Source organism: Onychostruthus taczanowskii, unplaced genomic scaffold (assembly GCF_017590055.1).
Source record: "Onychostruthus taczanowskii isolate IOZ18803 unplaced genomic scaffold, ASM1759005v1 scaffold99, whole genome shotgun sequence".
NCBI lineage: Eukaryota > Metazoa > Chordata > Aves > Passeriformes > Passeridae > Onychostruthus > Onychostruthus taczanowskii.
In genome coordinates this window covers 547,213-570,807 of record NW_024507990.1, presented here as the reverse complement: position 1 = coordinate 570,807, position 23,595 = coordinate 547,213, and the positions used below count along the sequence as shown (strand labels likewise).

The window sequence follows — 23,595 nt, the reverse complement described above, 5'->3', positions numbered from 1 at the left end:
TGCATCCTTGTTCAGCGAGGTTGTTGGTGACCTTCTCTCATTCTGTGTCTTTAATTCTGAAGTCCAGGTTTTACCATCTCCCCTTAAATTCTTTGTCCTCCTCTTGTGGCACATAGCTTAGCAGATTTTCCTTTGATAAATGCTTTATTTTGGATGTGAAGTCGATTAAAGTCTTCTTTGCATAGAACTTAAATAATCTTTTTTTCTCCTTAGTTAATTTTCTCTCCTTGTGCCTCCCTTGCTCTGCACGTTTGAGACAGATCAGTGTGAGCTGCCCGGGCCTGTCCCAGCAAGCACTGCCTGTAGAGGTTAATTTTAGTATAAGAATTAATTCATCCAACAGCTATTGTAGAGACATTAATTGAGTGCTGTCTTGTCTTGGATGACAAATCCAATTTGTTTGCATAAACCTGCTAGCAGGAATTTGCTCCACTAAAGGGGCTGAGTAGAACTGAAGAGGCTCTGGTCTGTCTCTGGTACAGACAGAAGGGAAAATGAGATTGTATTCCTGAGGTGATTACATGCAGCTGTTGATTGTCCACCATCAGTTGATTTTTTTTTAATGTCCAGAGGAATATTTTCATGAACTGGTCTCAATTATTCTAGTCAGCAGATTTTTTTTTATATTCAGTTCCTTTTTACTGCAAACTATTAGCAAACTACCAAGTCTTGTACATTCTTCTTCAGCATGTGGAAAATATCATTTTTAATAAAGGCTACCCAATATAGATACTTATAAAAACATTTATAGATTTCACTTCAGGAAATTGTCATTAGAGGCTTTTAAAAGTAATTTATAAGTATATATAAATAATAATTATATAATAGATAAGTAATTTATGGTTTATCAATTTATTATTTGTTAATGTTATCGATCATATATAATAGAGAAATAATTTATTATTTTCAATAATCTTCTGTCTTGGTTTGGAAAATAGAAACTAAAGCAGCAATTGTGTGAATGTTTTGTCATTCAATGGTGACATTGCAGTATGTTTAGAGGAAAAATATTATTTCTTTTCTTTTTTTGCACTGGAGAATATGAAAATTCTTTCTTTGACCATGTGAGAGTATTATTCTTATAATTTTGGTAATTGGGCCTTTCCATGTGCATCATCCAGATCTGCTGGAATTCAGCTGTGTCTTTGCTTTTTATTAGGCAGCTTCCTTAAAGATTTATTTTAATTTGGTATTTCTGAAGAAAACCACAGAGTTTTCAAAGTCACGATGTCAGCCTGGGTCTGTTCTACATTTAATCAAATAGCCCAAATGGGAAACAGCCCAACTGACAGGACTTTGTAATTAAATGTGTGTTTAAAATGGCCTCCACATGCCAATAACACCATCAAGTGATTGTGATTACTGGAGTTTGATATTCATGGAAGTCTGGCTGTAATGTATTTCAATTTTAAAACTGTGTCTGAAGCATAAAATGTTTGAAAATCAAGATTCCCTCCTCCTGGTGTTCAGACATTCTGCTGGGGTGATAACTATTGCAATCCAATCAGACTTTGTGAAGCTACAGAGAAAAGAAGTTGGTGTCTCTTCAGTGATATTTAGTTGAAGTTTTCCCCAAAATGTCACGTTCAAACTTCATGGATTCACACGTTTGACATCTTTTAAAATCTTCCTGTGTTGTGATGCTCAGCTGGGCTCATTCTGATTACACAGTGACTTCTTATTTTTAACATAAATTCACTAAAGAAAATTCAGACTTCCTTGATTTTTGATTACTCTCTTGTTATGTGCTGAAAATAAACATGTAACATCCTTTTGTGGACTTTGGACTCAGGCTAGGGTCAAGTAGAATGTATAACAGGTGCTCTGAAATATGGATTGCTCCAAGATAGAGGCATCTGTGGAAATGGATATTCGTCTGACCTAAAGGCTTCTTTGGGGAGTCAGCAATATCAACATATTTTATCATTTCTAAAGCATGTTTTAAATACACCAGGGTGTATTTTGTATATTTACACCTAATGCAAATTACCTCACAGGTGTCATGTTTTGAAGAACAATTTCCTCCCTTGGAAACGACCGGGAGAGGAAACACATTTTACAACCTTCTTCCTGCAGTATATACTTTTGGGAAGATTTGAACCACATAAAATATTTCTTTAATGTATTTTTCCTTTTTAATTGCATTAAATAATGATCACAAAATCTTTCTTAAAGGAAATTACCGCATAAAATTACTACAATAAAAATAATTGAAGTAGGGTTTGGAGACAGCAGAGGTGACATCTGCCTTTCCTTAAGACAAAAGATGTGGGCTCCATTAACTAAAGCTGCTCTTAAACATTCAAGATAAGGCAACTCTTATTAAATAACTCTTATAAGTGTTAGTTGATACAATTTATTTATAAGAAAAAATAACTCTTCTTAGCTTTTTATTTTAGGATTTTCCATCTGTGGGTTCTCATAAAGATGCATATTGGGGAAAAAGGTGTTGTGCCCTTGAGATAATCCTCCCTGTTTTACTTGTTATTTGGATGATCTTTCTTTTCACTGAACTTTATCTGGGATCAGATGTTGTGATTTTTCTAATTACAGCATCACTAAGTACTTAATGACATTCTCTTCAAGGAGTTTACATCATTCTGTCATATTTCTAAAATGAAACAGAACACTGCACATTCTTCCTCAGAATGTAGAATCAAGTTCTGTACTTTGTATAACCTTTGAAAGTTGTATTTCTTTTGTACAGAAAAGCCAGGGATTTTTTTTTTTTCATGCTAAAATGCCTCTTTTATTTTCAATACCTGTTTCAGTAATAAAGTTCCTTAAGAGAAGGCACATTATATGAAGAACTCCTCCAAACTCGTGTTTGGACATCCAGTGCCCTCTGCCTTGTGGAGGGTTTATGCTTTTGGCTGTCTTTGTTCATTTCCTCTTTTTTTAAAAGAAGAGTGGAAAATATTGGGATAAAATTGAAGACCAATTATTTTTTCATCCTCATTTCCTCTTTAGTACAACGGGTGGGTTCTGACCTCCTGAATAAGGAAGATTGTTTGTGGTAAAGGAAGTTGTCGTGATTAAAAACTCAAAAGCACCACATCTGCAGAAAACGCCTTGGTTTTAATTATTGCCGACTCATTTAAACTTTGTTTCCTCTCACCCGCTTCCTTTTCCACTTCCATGTGCAAGGCAAAACATAAAACTCCAAAATGATGAAACTAAGTAACATCTCCACCTGAATATTGCATTGCAAACCCACTGGTGAATGTTGGAACAAGTTCTGACGTGTCTGACTGGGTACAGAGCGCTGGGCTTTTGCATGTCCCACAGACATGGCACTGAAATGTTCTTTTTTCACCTCACAGGACAGTTTTGTACCTCACAGAACAGTTACTAGAGGTGCTTCTAAGCAACGTGTGTAGAAATCCTGCCCACTTCCTCTGAACATGAGCAGAACTCTGAATTTACTGAATGTGCTCATTGGATTTTTATTTCCAAGGTGCCGTGACCTGAAGAACCTCAGAGTTATTTTCACTGTTGCCATTTGCACTGCTTTAGTTGTATTATAATCCTGTTGTTCTGGCTTTATAGTTCCCTAACTCCTGAAGATATTTTCAATGCAATGGCATAAAGAACATGTCAGTGACATTCATTCTGCTAATGTTATTTAGGTACAATTCATTACTCCACTCCTAATTGTGTGAAGTGGTAGAGTTATTACAGGAGAGAGATTCAGGTGCCTAAACACAGAGCTGTAATGCTATTTTTATTCCTGTCTGAAACCATGTAGACAGGACTGGCAGATGCTGGAGGCTTTTGGTGAAGCAGTAGATGAAGCAGCACTGTAGGGCCACAGACTGATTCTGTATTTGGCCATTTCTTCCCCACAGAGCTCATTTTAAGCTGTTTTTGTTTTTAAAATTTACTTGTGTTGCCTTTTAGTGTAGGTACTTAAGATAAATTTGTTGGTACTTCAGATAAATCCCCTATTTTGTTCTTTTACAATTCTTCCCATTACTGTTTCTTGCTGCCATAAAGGATAAATTCTTTTCTATTTTTTCCAGAGACACCAATGCTGACTGCAATTAAATAAAAAGCTAAATGAGCTCTAAGTTATCTTTAATACATTAAAAAAGTAATTGTCTGTCTAGAAAGCAAATTACCTCATTGCTGTGGTAGCAGAAAGGATTGTGATGATTTTCTGCCCTCATGAGAGTTTTACTTTTTTCTGAACTGCCACAGTCCTTTGCTATGAGCCAGAAATTTCTGTTATTCATTGTTCATGGTACTGCTTCCTACACAAGTAATATTACTATAAATATATATCAATATATAATAGATAATATATAATTATATAAGCATTATTAATATTGCATTTCAGCAAGTTTCCAGTTGGAACAAGAAGCCTATTGCATTTATTGTATATATTGCATAGTTTAATCTAGGTACAGGTATATGCCACTCTCCAGCATTTGTAATAATAAAAATAAACATGTCTAATTGGATCAAAAATTAAAACTTGGATAAACTCTATTTTTGCATAGAAGCAGATACTCAAAATACTGAAAACAATATTTCAAATGCAGAGTTTCTTGGAAAGAATGGGTGTAATATAGGCCAGAAAGATTTTTATCAAAGTGTTTTAAATGTTATGAGAGAAGCAGCAGCGAAAAACTTTTCACTTCAGTTTGAAAGCTCTAAGGAAACATTCAGTGAATATAAAACCTCTTTGAGGCATGGAGGAAATGGAACCAGTGTGCAGTTGCTTGTGCTGCCACACCTTACACAGGGGAGCTGGAGGAAGCTGTTTGTGCTCCAAATAATCTGATTTTCATTGTGTGAAAGAAGCTGCTTACATGAGCTGGGCTTTGCAGATGCTGAATCAAAGGCTCAGCTTGGTGGTGTTTATCTTGCAGCCACAAGTCCAAAATCCCAGGCACGAGGCAGAGTCCCATTGGGAGGGAATGGCACAGCTGAGGTGCAGAAGGGGCTGGGATTTGCTGGGCTGAGGATCTAGAAATAAGCTGGATTGCATCGTGGCAATTTTCACACTTGTCTGTAAAACAAACTTCTTAAATGATGATAAAAGTGGCTTTGAGTGGTGCTGCTTCTGCGAATGAGAAGAAAGCAGCTCTTGGGGCAGAGGGGAGTGCAAACACAGCACTTCTTACAGCAATTAACTTTGTTAATGAGCTTGCAGCTATTTTCCTGTTGTGTTGCACACTTACATTTCCAAAGATTGTGCTCCAAATTATGGCTAAATGCAATGTAAACCACTGATTTTTCTCACTGCAATACCAGTAATTCCTAAATAATGACTTTATTTTATGGGGATTTTTACATAATTTTTTTTTTCAGTTCCAAAAGGCTCAAAGCATTTTAGGACCTACACTACAGTAAGTACAGAACCAGTGTGGTGAGCCAAAATTCACAGAAATAAACTGGAGCATGCAATGGAATTATCTGTGTGGCTAGATGGAAGAAGGAGGGAATTTTGCCTAAGACTTGAAGTCAAACTCTGGAAATTCCAAACAGGGATGTATAATCCAGAAAAGAGCTGTGGGGATCCAATTTAATGGCACTTCTGCTGTCTGCCTTCACCTCTCCTCGTGTGTGTACAGATAATTGATCAAACCTGTTCAGTTTTCTCTTCAAGTGTGAAGAGTTGGGATTAATACCAGTTGTTCTTTGGGCTTCAGGGAATTCAGTCCTTTAGCTGAGCACCTGGATTCAGCATTTATTTCAGTTTGCTTAAACTATCAACAGCATTTATGAAATTACCAGTCTGCTCAGAAATTAATATAAAAATGTGAAACTCTGTCCTCTGCTTCTAATTTAAATTTCAAGCTGCTAGGAAAGAGATGACTTGGCTGTGATTGAAAACCAAGTTTTCAGAAAAACAAATTTGAAATTCTCCTTTTTAATCTCTCACCTTTTGAAAGCTCTTTGTAGTCTATATCTGTTCAGCTTCACTGTGACTCTTTAAATAAAGAAACTAAGTTTGCATCTTGTGCTGTTATAGAATAGCTTGAGATATAAAATAAAGGTAATTTTCCCCTTTTACCTTTTATATAGACTTTTGTAAAGTGTCTTTGTAAGTTAGAAAAACCTAGGATATGCAAGAGAAGGCTAATAAGGGCTTGATTAATGAATACTAGAAAGAGTTCTACTTTTAAATAAAAACCATCCTTGCAGCACAGAATAGATGTAAATCTGATATGACTTTTGCAGGTTTTTATTTCTGTGATATGTAAAAACATCTCTATGAATTCTTCTAATTGATATTCAGTTTAAAAGGATTTTAGGTTAACCTGAAAATATCTTAGTATTACTTAGCTGTAATGTGAGGGTTAAGTTAGGATAAGGACTGAAGTTTTCCACAGTAATTTGTTGTTGTCATTGAGGAAACATTTCCTAGTTCAGAGATATTCTGGTTTATCCTTATGGGATAAGCAAATAACATTTTCTTTTTCTCCATGCTTCTTATTTTGATTGCATTTAATCATATTCTAAATTGTGATGTTTCATTGCCAGCAGTCCCCCAGCAAGATCTTCTCATGGTGTTTTTGTTCCCACATCAAAAGTATTCAAAAGTATTTAAAACTGCACATGCAGAGCTCTGGCCTGACTGCTCACATCCCTCTGCAAACAAAGATACCTGGGAGATTTGTGAATGCTCAGGGTGGAAAACAAACCAAGAGAGTTTCCCTCCTGTTCTTGAACAGAACTTGATGATCAGAAATTGGTGTTCAGAAACACTAAAACCCTGTGGTGTTAGTTCTCAGTGGACAAACACATCCTCAGTGGGAAGCACCTTAAAAATCAGGAATAGAAATGGAGAGTTACAGTGTGATGGGAGTGCAGTAGTTGGTATAAAACAGTTTATACTTTGCAGAAATAATTAAGTGCTGTGGTTCTCTGAAGGTTTTGTGTAGACTGCAGACTTCAGGAGGAGCAAACAGCAGAGTTCTGTCCAGTCACACTCCTGGGGCTCTCAGCTTTTTCCTTGTCTAATCAGAGATTTGTGAACAGTTCAGTGTTTCTATGCAATTGCATTAATATGTGTCTGTGCAGATGTATGATCCTGCTCATATTCTCTACATACATTTTGGAAGCTTTCTGATCACCTACTGGCACAATAATATTGAAATTCATATTTCACCTGTACAGCTACAGAAGAGTTTTAGATAAGGAGATATTGCTCAAATGGGTGTACAGTGCTTCAGTGACCAAATCAAAATGAGGTGTCTCCACTGCTCTGCCATGAACAAAGCAATCAGAATATGAAGGGGATTTTGCTTATTTTATATTAATTAAAAGTAATGGCAGGTATTATAGCTTACAGGAATGTTGGCAGGATTGTCTGGTGTTACTCAAGTTCCAATTTTCATTTGCTGAAGTAACTTTTCGTTGAAATTTTGCATTCTAGATGTCTGCCTATGGAAAATTTCCTTTGAAAATTTCAACCAAAATGGTTCCAATATTCCCCAGAAATGAGATTATTGGAAAGATACTCCTCAGTGTTTTCTAGAGACCTTTAAAGTCTGTAACTATTTAACATTTGAACAGAGCAACTGTACCATATTACCTTATGAACATAGAAGGGGGCTAGTAAGGACTGTATGGATAATCTTAATTCCTGGAGTTGCCATGTTCTGAATGTTTATTTTGTGATCCTGTTTTGTTGCCACGTGGCTGTACACAGTTTAACCTAGGGGATTTGTGTAATTTTGCTTTAGATTATTGGTTGCCAAGTGAGAAGAGAGCCACTGGACTCCACTGAACGATACACTCGCTGGATCAATAACCTCAGCCAGGAGCAGCTCCTTACACAGGTATCTCTGCTGCAGCTGGGCTGAAATTACAGCAGGAAAACAGCACAAGAGCTTTATTTGGATGGATTTTTTTCAGTCATAAGCATAATTGGATAGTTTATTAAGGTTATCAGATTTAAACATTGTTTGTTCAAGAGAAGCCAAGGCTGTGATGCAAGTGATCACTGCAGAGCAATGACCTCACCCTGAGTGAGAATGAAGCTTTCAGGTTTGGAGTGAGCCTCACATGTCTCACTGCTGCCTGTGTTATCTACATATGCTTTCATGTTCTAAAATTATGGTTTTCTTTTCAAAAAGTAGATTTCAATACAAAAGGGAGACAAAAAATCTTTCATGAGAATGGTTGTTCTCCCACCCAAGGTACTGACCACTCCTGTATCTGTTTAAGTTTTGCTTGGGATCATTTTAAAACTGCAGTTCTTCAGGCATTAAACATTGGGCTCATTATACATTGTTTGTAAGTGAGATGCATCTTGTGCAACTGAAGATGACAGTTTTTGGCATAAAGATCAGTTGTTTCATTAGGCAGGAGGCCAGTGCTGAACTAAAATAGAGACTAAAAGAGACTTTGGCAAAAACAAGTTAAGCTGTGGAAGAAATCAATCCAGCTTGTGGAGGAATGTTGTACAGAATATAAGAAATCTAATGGATGGTTTGCAGAAAACATCCCAGCAGGCTTTGAGATCCAAGTATTTGGGCTTGGGTTTTGGGATGCTGTGTTAGAAAGACATTTGGTTTTGATTTCCCTAAATTTAAGTGGTTGAAAAGATTAACATATCCTTATTTGTTAGACTTCATTATACACTCTGTTGTGTTCCACTAACTCCAAAAAATCACTGACAGGCCCTGCTATGGTCATTGTAACACAAGGAGTAATCTACAGACCTTGTTTTAAAATCACCAGTGGTATTACAGCTCCCTGTAATTCACCAAGGCAGAGTAATTACAGAAGAAGTTACCCAAGGAATATTTGGATTTGCCTGTGAGTGTGGCATTAGAAAAAATACAGATTTAAACCAGTGTATTTATCTGACAGCATCTGGATCACTGTTCTGGTGAAAAGAAAGAAAAGTTTGAGCATGTAAGAGGTTGTCCTACACAATTTGAAGCATTTTAGCTAAATGGCCACTTAATGTTTGATGAATTAAGTGGAAAATCAAAACAAATATTGTGATTTTGAGATTAAAAAAAAAAAAAAAAACCACCAAAAACAAACAAAAAAACCCAACCAAAACAAACCCAAAACAAAAAAAACCCCTCATTTTAAATAAGATGGGAATCAATGTGTTCTGGAAGAGATTATTTAGTGTTGTGTTTCCAACAGTAGGATGCAAATATGATGACCTGGGAAGTCCCTTGCAATCTTACACTCTACTAATACCTCTTAAAGCCTTAATAAATGCATTATTTTTACATCTAATTTAGGGGCACACAATTTACAGGTAGATTAGCAGCTCTGGGTCATACACTGGGTTTGGAACCAGCAGAACTTGTGGTGCTTGCCCATGAGTTTAACAAGATAAGCTTTACAGACTGAGCCTATTTGTGTGTTCCTCATTATTTTTATCGTGCTACCTCTTCTCCACTAAGTTGAATGCAGAAACAGAAGTTCCTCAAAGACAGTAGATTTCTGAGAATTCCATGAGTGTCTGAAATTGTGGAGAAATTGGGCTGCACCAGCTCCAACTCACATGTTGTTAAGCACCACAGACTCCCCTTGGAGGGAGATTTTGGGTGCCCAATTATCAGACTTCAGCTGTGACACGAGCCTGGGGCAGCTTGGCTTTTCCAGCTTTGGAGCTAAAAGAGCTGCTTGGTTTCTGTGAGCACGTGGCACTTCTGCTTTTGTAATCTTCTGATTAGAAATTCACAGAGGGGGATAATTATTTTGGTTTTTCTTACTTAAAACAGTGTGGGACAGAGGAGGAATTGGGAGAAAAAGTAAAATTTCAGCTGTGCTCTAATAATCAGGGTATGAATCAATTATCCAAGGTCCCACTCATCTGCCATGATATATCATATGCTTTATTTTGTGTCTATGTGGTTTTTTAAACTCTCTTCAGTACCAAAAAATCTATAATGATGGACCTGTGCTAATGGATTTGTAGAATCTCTGAGAGAAACAGTCCTTCAGGGAATTGAGGAAAATCTGTTTTAATTTACAGCACGTTGTCTGCAGCAGATTCCTGTAGTGAAAGCACATTTAGCTTTTTCAGCTCTCTCTGTACTCAGTGCCCAGCTCTTTCCAGTCACTTCTGCATTTCCACACCATGCACATGCAGATTATTTGTGCTGGGAAGGGGGAAACCAAGTGACCAATTCCAAAAGGAAAAAAAAACAGTTGTCAAGATCATGTTGTTTGTCATAATGTTTGTGTTATTGATCAAATAATTTCCTGTGGCCCTGGACTGCTCTGCTGGGCAGTGCCCAAAGGCAGGTTTGGGAGCTGTGGTTGGAGGCAGATATTTTGGGAAGTGCCCTCAGACACCTCTGTGCTGGATGCTGGGTTTGGTTGGTTTTTTTTCATTTGAGTCAATACCAGATTTTTGGATCAAATGCCCATCCCCGGTCCTCATGCTGAGAGGATCTTTCAATACAAAATGCTGCCAGCATTTTAACTTTTCCCTTAGCCCTGGCCTCTTGATGCTTACTCATCCATTAAATGTTTCTCTAAACAATTATACTGTAACATTCCAAAGATACGTTATGGTATGCGTGAAATTTCAGAATATATACCCCAGAGAGTGTGGTGGGAGTGAGGGAGTAGAAAGAGAGCATGATAATGAAAAAAGCTACTTTTTAAAAGGTCAATATTTGCTTCTTCAATGTTATCTTTTGCATAAATGACAGGTGAGCAAACCACACTTTTATGGGTATCCTGATATAAACCTTAAATACATGTGTTCTGGAAGACTTGCTCTTTCTGGCCAAGAGTTAAAAAAACCAAATAAAAAAGGATAATTGTAACTGTTCAGTAAGTGCAGATCACAGTGACAGGTACAGGAAGAAAATGAGCAAACAAATTAAGAGAATGGGCTGTTTTGATGTTGAAGTAATTGGAAAAAAATGTAGATTAAAACTAATCCAGTGGGATATCCGAGTCCAAATTGTGCTTGTAAATGTGACTGAGGTTTGGTGGTGCAGCCCTTCTTTTACACTGGAAATGTTTACTGGGCTGTGTAAGTGAAGAGTTCTGAATGGTTTTAAGGTTGGATTAATTGCACAAATATTTATGCAAGTCATTTTTAAGGACTGTAAGTAAAAGAGCTGAGTTCATGTCCACATCTGTTAAATCACTGCTTGAGGCTAGTTTAGTCTCTCAGCCTGTGAAGTATTCTGTTCAGCCTGAAGCACAGTCCCATCTCACCTACCATTTTCCTCCTCCAAGACAAGACATTTCCACCCCTTCACGTGGTTTTTGACTTAGGAAGCAGGCAGTAAACTCAGGGTGACTCGTGAGGAGACTCCTGCCAAAAGGAAGGGCCTGTGCATGATAAGGCTGGACTGGAGATAAATAACTAATGTAGATAAATAACTGTCTGAAAAAGCCTCAGTGATTCTGCATGACTGTGTCTGTATGACTTCCTGGTACATGCTGGACTTTGCAGGTTATCTCGGAGCTCTGGGTGTTGGATAAATCTGGAAATTGTCACAGGTGATTTGTAGTTCTTAGCAATAATCCCTGCCAACCACCTGACAGAAGAGCAGTAATTAACATTTCATAGCACACGTGTCTCTGTGCTCTAAAAGGTGCCTGTTACATTTCACTGACAGCTTTTAAAGCTGTGCTTTTCTACTTACTAACTCATCCTTTATTCAAGTTTAATTAATATTTGGTAAAGATTCATGCTACAAATCAGCATTTACTACAGATGCTCAATTTGGAAATAGCTCCAGCATTGTGGTGGAGTCAGAGTGTACAATTTATTTTAAAGGCAAGAAGGACCTGACAGCATGGCTGGACCTTTTCTTTCCATCAATTCAGTGCACTTAAGATCCCATTATCATCATGTAGCTCAGTAAGGAACTTCTCAGTGGTCAAAAGCTAGATTGCAAGTAGGATGAATTTTCCAGGGGGACCACGGATTGAATATCTCTGGCTTACAGCAGCTGTTTTGTCTACCTGCAGACAGAAAATTCCACTTTATTACTGCTTGGGTTGGCTGTCCATGTGTCACAACTGAAATAATAATCAAGGCAGCAATCTGACAGTGGCTGTATGCAATGCCTGCTGTCTGGTTATGTTAGTAAAGGCAAAAACTGGCCAGAGGGAAAGGCTTTCTTACTTAAGAATGAATAAAACATGAAAAGGCTGATTGAAATCCCCTCCACCCTCCCCCTCCCTCCCTCCCCCCATCTTTGCCACTATTAATGGTTCACTTGTGTTTGTTGTCTTTCAATGAAAAGATACTCAACACTTCCTTGGGATTTTTTTTTTTTTGATCACTGTTTCCTCTTCCTTGACCCATATTATCTAAAAATGTGGCATTAATAGTGAAACCCTGATGTTTTTCTGCTGAATGAAAAAGTTAAAGTTGCTGGTTATTGCAGCAGATTCCAGCAGTAATCTGGAATGGGTATTTGTATGGGATTGAGCCTGTACCATATTAAAAAAAAAACCCTACTGGCTGCTTCCTTTTGTGGTTGGTTGATCCTTGTTCTCCTCTGGAGGAGAATGAACCAAAGTTTCACAAGCTTGACAGTGTTTATATTTACATGTGAAAATACATGTCAAAGGGTTCATGGAATTCTAGAAAGTTTAATGAGAAGTGGCTTAGCCACATCTGTGAACTCAAAGCACAATTAGAACTTCCCAGCGAGGCTTTATGAAAAGGCAGCTCAGGGTCACATATTTTGAACTTAGAAACAGGTTTGCTGGAATTCAGAAATGTATACAGCTTGTGCTTTGTGTGTGTGCAGTTTTGCATGAGTTTAAAGGTGTCCCATAGGGGAAGGAGGAGTGTTAAATAACTTGTATTTTTCCTCTTCATATCTTGCTTGATAATTTGCATGATTAAACAAGGCTGGAATGTGGCTCATAATACATGATAGTGTTCAAATGGAACAGAAATATTGTAATATAGTATAAAAGGGACTTGTGATTACAATAAGTTTGACTTTATTCCAAAATGTTCTTGGTGAATGCAGCATTACAGCATGACGGATTCTTGTATGGCAGAAAAAGCCTGATGTGACTTTGATGGACATAGAAATGAAGCTGGTAGGAAACAGCTATTTCTGTGTGAGCTATAATTTGCTCCAACTTTGATGATATTTTCTTGTATTTGTAGAAATTTAATGTTAGTAATTTAATTAATTTTAGTAATTAATGATACCAATAAGTAATGCAACAGATTTGCATCCTAAATGCCATTTTTATAGACATTTGGTGTAGGAGATGGACAGGTAATGCCAAGTGTAGAGGAAAACTGTCCAGGACCGAATTCAGAAATGAGTAAGTGGCCTTCCAAGTTGCTACTGCCATTTATGTCTCCTCAATACTCTTGAAAATTACTTTGAAAAATAGGGCAAGATGATAAAATAAAGTGAAGACAATTTGTGAATTTAGAGCTGCAGTTAAGGACATGGATGGAACTAACTAATAACTTCCAGTTTCTGAGTGCTCCACTTAACTCTTGTTTGATCTGCCATATTTATCCTGTTGATGTGCTGACTTCCAAATAAACAATCCTTGAGCTCCACTTTGAGCTTCAAAATCATTGCCTTTCATAGTTTAAGGAACTATACTTTTTCCTCTTTTTGAGGGACACAATCCAGTCTTTATTTTAAAGTAATAGATAGGATATTGAAGTAGCCCTAACTTTTTTTTCCTTTCAGAAGAAAAAGCCCACTCCAAACAGACATTTCCAACTCAGTAATGTTTATTTTTCAGTTGGTTGCCCATATGTGAGAGCACAGAGCTGATGCACCTTTCGCTTCTTTGAATTTGAAAATCAAAGTGCTGATTCCAAGAAAGAAGGGAAATATTTTTTACTGTGGCTTCTACTGTAATAAAAATTAGGAATTTCAAACATATTTTATCTGCAATGCAACTCCCTCTTGTAACCTTATACATAGGAAAAAACATTTCTTTGTCTTTGTAACCTGTGCACTGAACAGTTTTTCACTGTTTCAAAAATTGTGTATGAGCACAAGTTAAGCACATTCTGTTTGATCTGTCGCACTCAAGATTTTGTTCCTTAATACTTTTTTATACTGACTTCACCCTGCCATGTTTGACATTTGTCTCCATGGTAGTTGTTGCTTTTCTGATTTTTTAACTGCTTAAGGAAGCTGAGTTTTAAAATATTTACATCCACCACATCCTCTCACAAGTATTAACAATATATGTTATACTGTTGTGTCTGAGTTTATATTTTTCCTTTCTGAGTTGTGAAAAAGCCAGAATTCATTGTCCAATCTGACAGCTTTGGAGTTTAAGAATCCAGATTTAATGAGTAATTCAGTTTTTATGTAGTTTTTTCCCTTAGTACAAGTGTGACAAACAGGGACATGGGATTTTTATTTTATTTTTACAGTCTTGGCCAAATGGACTGTGATTAGAATTTCTTGAGCTGAAATTGTGCAAATAAATTACAGTGAGCTTTTCAGTGCATTAGCTTGGATCAATGTAGATGTGAACAGCGTGTCCCTTTTCATAAAAAATGGATTAAAAGAATGGATATTTGTCTGAACTTATGGCAATTTCATCATCCTAAATGTAACATATCCAGTTCCACTGATGCCTTAAAGAACCTGGAAATGAAAGAACACTTTGGAGACAATATCAGTGTTGGAGGTGGAATAAAGGCTGGTCTTTACTGGAGGCTTCCAAGGGGCAGATTTGGAAAATGCCCACCCCTACATGGGCTGAATACAGTTTGAGAATTTCAGCAAATCAGCATAACTGACAGAAATCCCCAATTAGAGACATAAGTGGTGAGGTAATTCAACCCTTTTCTGAATCCTCCCCGCTTTAGGTAGGAACTAAACTGTTTATGAAAATGTGTCCCCAAGAGCTGGCTTCAGCCTTGGCTCAAGAGAGGAAAGGGGCCTTGGACCTCCAGCTTGGAGCCTCTGGAAAATATTTTGTCTTTCTGCCTGTCAGGGTAGGGAACAGTACTGGGGCTAGCTACAATAATAGGCTACAGAACTACAAATGTATGTGCAAATAATATAGAGAATATATAAAAGCAAATGCTGCTGGTAAGCAGAGTAGGAGGATTTAGGGGTTGCTGCAAACTACTTTGATTTCTTCAGAGCTACTGAAACAGAAAAAGCAGATGTTACTAGACTTCTTTTTATTAGACTAATTTGGCACCATTCATTTGTGGTGTTGAGTTTAGTGGAGTGGATCTGAATCATGCCTGTCAACGTAAAAGATAGGTGTTCACAGAGTTTGTATAGTAAAAGGAATTATTATTTTCAGGTGTATAATTCCAGAGAATGCCAAGAGGTCTGTATTTATTTTGGATAATTCTTTGCATACCTATACTGTAATAATGTCAGAATGAAATAATATAATCAGGAATGTATGAATCGCAGGCTTATGATTATTTTATAAAGTAGAAAAGATAAATTGCAGAAACTGCATGCTGTCTAGTGAATAGTTCAAACTGTACTTAAAAGAATGTTTCAATCCTTATCACTTTGGAGAATTTATCTAGCCACAAAAGACAAAATAAGTGTACTGTCAATAATGCAGCTTAAGCTTGCTTTTTTTTCCCTTTTTTTTCCTTTTTTTTGGGGGGGCGGGCATGGTTTTTGGACATTTTTTTGATTTTTTTTACATCAGACTGCACATGTTATACAAATGCTTCTGCCTCTGGTTTGATTTGTGTCTTTTCTAGTGTACACATTTTTAAGCCCCTTTTCTGTGTTCTGTTTTAAAAGCTAATGAAACAGGGTCCAAGCTTGTGCTTAATCACCTAATAGTTTCAGTGATAATTGAAATTTATTTTGAGCATGCATTCCAGACTTGTTTTTCTGAAACCCATTGGTTTGACACTGTAATTCTGGGGACTTTGGGACTGTATGGGCTGATCTTATACTCTGTATTTTCTTTGGTGTATTTGGTTGTTTTGTTTAATTTTTTTGCCATGTTCTTCCACTTCAGCTTTTGGAATTGGTTGTTCTGGCTTTGACAGCACTCAACAGCTTTCACTTTCTCACTTCATTCTTGGTTTCATCTCTTCCCCCATATAAATTTGTCTTGCCCTGATGCTTCACAAAAGAGCCACAAGTTGACCACATCCTTAATTGTCCATTCATTTAGCAAGGAGCAGATTGCTTAGTAGCTTTTAATGAAGAAATTGAAATGTAACCACTCATAAGAAAGTAGCAGAGGAATAGTCATCTTAATATTCTGACTGTAAAATACTGGAGAAAACAGTTCTGTGTTCATGAAATCCTCTCTCTCAGTCAAGCCTCAGAGGAAGGAGGCAAATTGGTCACCAGGTTGGCAATTGCATTTAGAAAGGTTTTCATGTTTCTGGGAGAAAGCAGACTGTCCACGTGCTCACACACTTCTACACACTGCACTTGGAGCACTGCCAGGCCAGCAAGGTGATACTGAACCCAGGCTGGCAAGAAGCAAATGAACTGTCACAGCATTTACAGCTGGGAAACTGCAGGGAAATCTCAGCTCTGTTATCACAGAAGCCAGCAGGAGAGATAAAGGAGTCATTTTAGTGTAGACACTAAAAGAGGCATGCTTAGCTTTATGTTCTCGGTGTTCTGTTCCTTCTGTGCATTTCCTGAGTATTTCAGCTGAAGGAGAAAAGAATTTTTTTTTTTTTCCTAGTGTTGTCCTAAATGCAGCCAACAGTCAACTTCTGCTTTGTGCAGGAGTCAGTTGAGAAAACCTTATCACGTTGTGTTCCGGCCCTGGAAAAGTGTCTGAGTTACACTGGCAAGGACTGACCGCCCTTGTGATTTGTTCTTTAATTATTTCTCCTTCCATTCTCCTGCTTCTCCTGCTCATGGAGAGCCCCCTTGCTAATGAGGGCTGCAGACAGGCTGATGTGCATCTGCCTTTTCCCCTTCTCTCCCTCTTCAGCCGGGCCTAGTGACCATCTAAAATCGTGCTGTGGCCATGTCCCTGGAGTTTCAGCCATAGCTTTCATACTGACACTCTTCTACTATACATAAATAAATATGTGATTGTGAAATGAAAATAAATGAGAAACTGCTACATTCAAACGTTTGACAGTCTTAGAAGCCATGATGGCTCACTTGAAAGAGCAGGAAAATGGAGGTTTCAAGGGGCAGTGCTGCTAAGCTGTCCTCAAATGTGTTTCTTCTCTGAACTGAAACTCAAGTCATGCTGAATGTGTCCCTTGGTACATCTGCATCCTCACTTTTTTAGGGCTGAGATATTTGAGGTTTGATGTACTTGGCATGAATCAAGCAGAGGGATCACAGCTAGATCTCGTGGAGCTTGCTGCCTCCACCAGTGGGCTGGTGCTCCATTTCTCTGCAATATTTAGAAATACTGTATTATTTGGCCACCTGACTTTAGAAAGGAATAACCAGCACCATCAGCTTTTCCCACTCGCCCCGAATTCCATTTTAGTGGCATCTTTCAGAAGAATGCAAATCTTAACCTAGAAGCCGAACTTCAGCGTCAGATTTCGCCTTCAAAAAGAAAAGAAGAAAAACACAAACCCAACAGCCTTTGGAGTCAGTAGGAGAGATTTTTTTGGTGTGTCATACAATTATTCATAGCTGTGCAGAGCAGATGTTGACAATTAGGAGAGAACAGAGGCTGGTCTGTGGTCTGTGGTTCACGTGGGTAGATGAAGGCTCGAGGCTGCGGCGATTTCCTGTCAGCGCGAGCAGGTCCTGGGGGCTGCAGCCCAGTCCAAGTGTACAAAGTCACTTTTGTTGGCCTTGCTTCTGTCCCTGGGCTGAAAGAATAATGCTGCTAGGAGGCTCAGTGTTCTGCTCTGAGGGATCTATGTCCATTGATACAAAATTACGGGTTGAGAACTTTTTATGGATTTTGTTTCTTCGCTAGACGTTTGCCTCCTCCTTTTAGAAAGCACGGAACAGCTGACCCTTTCATTTACTGCAGTAATTGCCACTGTGTCATCTCACATTTTAATCCTTTTAGCTTGAACCATATTTAAAGCACAGTCCCTCCCAAATTTGAATGTATTTTTACACAGTAACTTACATGGAAGCAATTTCCTGCAAATTAGACATGATGAAGTGTTATCCTTTTGCCTTCAGAGCCATTTTCTGTAAAATTCTGATGGTTGCAGGTGACCTGGGGCACCTCTGCTGTTGTCAGCACTGCTTGGCATATTCCTGTAAATAGGAATTTCCCAGTAGTTAAAGGAATTTTTACTGTAACTCATTTTGTCTCTTAACTGAATGGGCTTGTTGAAGTAACAATGGTGTTGATGCCATATTCAATGAATTCCCATTTTCCTCTTTGCTGCTAGAGCTGTGTAAATAATCATATATTAGTGATGGAAAATTAGAAACATTTTTGTCTGCAAAGAAGTACTTCTGATCTTCTAGTTTGGCAGGTGCAAGCAGTGATGGAAAAATCATCCCTGGTCCTTTGGGAGGCCACAGTCAGAGGAGAATGAACAAAACCAGCTTAGTGGAAGGAGAGGAAACTTTGTGGACCTGGTTGCTATTCAGTATCAGAGAGATGGTTTGTAGGATTTGAAACAAACAAACAAAAAAAATTTCTGGTGCTCTGCCATATATTAAATTCACTTTTTCATGGCTTTTACAGCCAAGCTGTAGCCGTGGAATGTGAGCACATTAATGTCAAGTTGCAGTGATTGGGTCTGTCATCCTGCTGCTCTGTACAATGGAGGATGCTATTGAACACAAATAGAGCATTGATAAAATGACAAAAGCAAAGCATAAAAATATTTCTTAAATGACTGAAACAGTATCTGTAGTAAATACATGTTTTGTTATTCAGGAACAAGAAATTATTTTCTGTCTGACAGGATAGCATGCATTTCACTGCTGCCTGAGAACTGGGTCCCTGTGATAAGAATCTGACTCAAAGCTTGGGTTGCTTGGGCTTCTTTTTTTTTTTCTTTTTTTTTTTTTCATCAAGTAGGTAACGTGAATAATTTTAGAATAAAGAGGAAGGAAGAAATTACATGCCTCAGTAGCAAGCATGTGTTCTCTGATACTTTAGTTTCAAGTTCTGTATTGAGGAGAGGTGAAGTCCAAAATCTCCTTTTATAGCAGGATACCAGGTGCAAGCAGCCAGACATAGAACTCAATTCAACTTTCTCTTCAGTGAAGATTATAACACAGCTTCAGCCTTGATGGCAAACTGCCACTGCTGTGGCAGGGCTCGTGCTAATTTGGTAAGAATAATACATAAGCAGTGCTCATAGATAGAAATTTTTAGTGTGAAAGATGCCAATGCATCCAGGACTGGAAATCCTGGTGAAGGAGAACTCTTGGAGCAGCCCCAGCCAGGGCACTGACACCCTGAGCCCTCTAAAGGCAGGACAATTAAGGATTGGTAATTTAGAGTTGCTGTAAAAACCTAAAGCTACCTGTGTCAGACCACATACCCAGCATGGGTCATGCCAAGAAATTCATTTACCTGCAAATTACCTGAAAACTGTCCATTGTTTCATTCTGATCATGTATCATTAGCCAGATATTTGCTGGCCAAGTCAGAATCTTTCCAAAATTACATGGAGTTCAAGAAGAGTTGGTTTGCAGGAAGGTAGCCCTATGTTGTGTTCCCCCCCTGTGACTCTGGACTTATTGTTGCTGTCTGTACAATTTTGGATGAACAGCCTGAAGTGGAATCTTTTCTCAGTTCTGACCTCTTACCAGAGACCTCCATAAACACAACTAATGCATTTTAGAAGGGAATAAACTTCTTTCTGAAACCAAGCTGTGAAACTATTGCTTCACATACTCTGAAAGTTGTTTGAATTTCCATTTGGGATTTGATATATTTGGTTCTTTTTTTTCCTGGCAACTTTGGGAATTGTAGAATGTAGAAATGCCACCACCATCAGCAAACCAAAAATTTTGCTGTCTGTTTTTAATGATAATATACATAACAGGTTTTGGCTTTTTAAACTTCTATCAAACCCTTTTTTAAAGCAAAAAAAATGTTATTTGGACTCAAACCCGTGACTGTCCATAACCATGTGTGAGCCACTGGCAAAGAGAAGTAACTTTTCTACCTCTTACAAAAACCAGAGCCTTATTCAGGCATGGGTTTTAAAATTACCTTTTAAAATGTGTTTTAACTCTGCCTGTCTGAATTTGACCTGCTTTGCCAAGGAATTGTCTTACCATGCCCTGTTGGGCAGATGTGTGTTTGTACTGGCATTAAGTGCTGTTAAATATTTGCTGTTATTTCAGGGCTTCTCATTGTCAGGAATTTCCAAATAATGAGGGCTCTGGATTTTATGTGTCCCCATATAGGCTGTGTATGCAAATCTTGTGCCCTTTAGAGTGATTTACACACCAGCTGCTTTAACTTTGGGCATCTTTTGACCACAGCTTTACATTTGTTGCTGTTACTGAATTTTTAAACATTGCATTTAGGAAAAGGGCTTCTTCTTAATGTTTTCGGGCAATGTTACAGGGCTGGCACAAATTCATTTCAAACACACTCCTGGTAGATGTGCTTGTATTAGCATGAAAATTTAATACATTTTTTTGGTTTTGAAAAGAAAATAGGTAAATGTTGCTTTCATCTCTTCTATTTGTAATTTATCTTGACAACTACTACTTGTGCTCTGCTGTTATTCTTTCCTCCTTTACCAGGTTTCAAGCCTTCAAATTTGATCTTTTAAGTGTAGGTTTTAATGGAAATTTGTATGTACACAGCTGCTAGAAAATAAGAGAGCATGTGCCTGTGAAAAATGACTGATTACCAAATAAGCTTCCCAAACTGAAGTCTGGAAAAACAGGACTTTCCAAGCAGGCTAGAGGTTTATTGGAAGGAAAAAAGCAAGTCAATTTGAGTACTTTGCACAGCTGTTTTAACAGAGTTATTTCATCCGTGTGATTTGTAGAATAATTTGATGCCAAAAGTAACACATAAATTTTTTAAAATTTGTTTTGAATCAGTGGCATATATAAAATTAGTTTCATGTGGTCAAAAACTTCTGCATTTTGGAACAAAATGACCAAAAGTTTAGCTCATCTTGCACTGGTAAAATGCTGCAGCTCAGTAATAGCTACATTTTCTGAATAATGCAGTAAACATGAGACTTTCCTGATCATAAGTAGGAGGAACAGACACATTTTGCCCTTTTTAACTGCCAGGTTGAGGTTTTTCAATATTTTCACTAACAATGAGCATAACAAGAGTCTTGCTTTAAATTGAAGTGTGATGCTTTTAGATTCTTTCACAAATTAAATACCTGTACTAAGCGAAAATGTCATTTCTTGGGTGCAGATAAGCAGATCCTGCTTTCATATTTCCATGCCTGTAGGTGCCTAGTTCTTGATTTCCACCATCAGAAATGTGTGAGGAATATTTAATAACATGCAGGCTGCAGTGGAGGGGATGAGAGTTCTCCATCCATGTGTTGGGAGATATCTAATGACAAAGAGAGCACATTCTCTAGGTACAAGTGCAGCAGATGCCAAACAGCTGTGAATCATCAGTGCTCTGTCCTGGAAGAAATGAGAACCTTTAAGCCTGAATTGAAGAAAGATTTGTTTGTTTGTTTGTCTCAGCACAAGACTGACTGGTTTAACCCTTTCTCTCCAGTGCTAATTGCAGTTATCTACCCTTAGATTAATAAAGAATTCTTCTGGCTGCCTGTCTCTCTTCAAGCCCTTCAAAGTATATCTCATTAGAAGTCAGTAAAAACAAAGTGTCAGTTTAGAAGGCAGATCCTGTTTTGGCTCTGTTAATGTCCTTTGGCATTAAGTGCCTGTAAGTAGCTGACCTTCACACCCAGCAACATAAACAACTCTGGGAATACCCTGCTTGTGCCTGCCCATGCCACGGGCCTGGGGGTCCTTCAGTCCCATCACTTTTGTGTTTTGTTGGCCTCTGCTGCTGCCTCTTTACCATTCTCAGTCCGTTTGGTCCGTGGTTTTTCCTCCTCTGGCTGATGATTTTTTGTGTCCCCTGTGTTCATCCACTTCTCTCCATCAGCCACACTCCCTCCCAGAATTCTCTGTTCCATCAATAAAGGCATATTTTGGAATGCAGTTAGACAACAAAATGCCTCTTTTTCCTTGGCCCTTTGATTGTTTTCCATCAGAAATGAATAGTTTTAAACCTAAATACTTCCCCAAGCATGAATGGCTTTCCCTCTCTCATCCTGACAGCTTCTTTATGCTGTTGCAAGGTCCAGCAGTCTTTTTGCTGAGCTCAGCATGGAATTTCTGAGCCCTGATGCACAAGTGCTCTCCAGACACACACACAGAGCATTCCTGGGTGCTTGCTGTGAACCTTTGGAGCATATCCCAAATTTAATGGAATGGTTTGCTCTGTCCAGCAGAGAGTGGGGCTGCCAGAGGCCAGGAATGGGATAAGAAATGTGGTGCATGGGGGTTGGTTTTCAGAGAATCCATGGAAAAAAAAAAGGATTGGGAAGCTCACTGGAGTTCTGAAAGTTGTCCTGAGAGAAATGGGAGGGAAGAGTCTGAAACAAGAGGAGTTCAAGAAAGGTGATTGGTGTGCCTGAGGCTGAGGGGAGAAGGCAAAATTAACAATACTGGTTTGTCTACCCTGGAAATGGAAATTGCCAAATCTTTTCCAGTCTCTTGATGTGAGAAATGGATTTGTAAAGAATTCTTAAGGCTTAACAGAAAGTTCACATTGTTTTGTGACATGTAAACACTGAGATAAGGTGTGCTGACTTAGGAAAGCCATGGAATAGAGATGACATTGTTGAGAGAGAGATTGAACTAGAAATAAGTTTCAAGAAGTTTCAAAATATAACCTTACAAAAAGACCAGATATTTTAGAGAATTAGAACTATGAAAGATGTATTATAACAAGACTATGTGAGGAAAAAATATAGGTGATTAATGTTGGAAGTAATAACAGCATTGTGTGGCAAAAGCTAATAGGATAAAAAACATTTATAAAGTATTATAACCCAGAAAAACATGAATATTCTGATGGAATAGCATTAAGTTTTACATCTCTTATGTCTTACTATTCATCGAGACTAATAGTAGAGTAAAATCTATTAAAGCACCTCTCAATTACCCCATCTCTGTATAAACTGGGAAAACCAACATCTGGAGTTGCTTTTCGTGGTTTATTCACGAACTTGGTGACCATTAAAAGAGCAATATTAGCACTCAGACATGGGATGTGATGGTAAAACACCTCTGATGAAAAACGCAGGTTAAGATTGGAACTAGCAAACTGCGTAACTGTTTCTGAAAATAAAGGTTATTCTCCTGCTCTGACCCTCAAAACTTTTTTTCTGTCCCTTGGGAGCTGAGGCATGAAAGCTGAGTGAGTGTGTTTGGGTGGGAGCTCCTCAGATGTGTGGATCAAAGGGGCTGCTCTGAAAGCCTCACTCACTCACTGGCACTGGGACACTTTGTCTCCAAAGGCAGCCTGGAATTCTGTGCATGTAGTGTTGTTATGGAATTATTACTGATAGTACTAAACAAAGAAATATTTATTTTCAATTTTGTGAAAAATATGAATCAAAGTTTTCTGAGTTTCAGTGGTATTGTTCATGAATGCAAATGTATCAAAATAAGATTATTCAGTGTTTTGCCTACTTTTTCAGCTTCTATTCAGGTCCAAATTAGTGTCTCTGTTCTCACTGCAGAACCAGTCTGACTGATATCATAAAAGAACTGG

At 38.0% G+C, this 23,595-nt stretch overlaps 1 protein-coding gene across 7 annotated transcripts in view; it reads left to right on the top strand.

The window, feature by feature from the left end:
• B3GNTL1 (UDP-GlcNAc:betaGal beta-1,3-N-acetylglucosaminyltransferase like 1) overlaps positions 1-23,595 on the top strand; it is a 105,494-nt gene that overhangs the window by 21,037 nt on the left and 60,862 nt on the right. For all 7 annotated transcript variants that reach the window (XM_041427312.1, XM_041427311.1, XM_041427310.1 and 4 more), the window contains one exon: positions 7,698-7,793. In XM_041427312.1, coding sequence (XP_041283246.1) covers positions 7,698-7,793 — 96 coding nt within the window. The remainder of the gene's footprint in view (positions 1-7,697; positions 7,794-23,595) is intronic.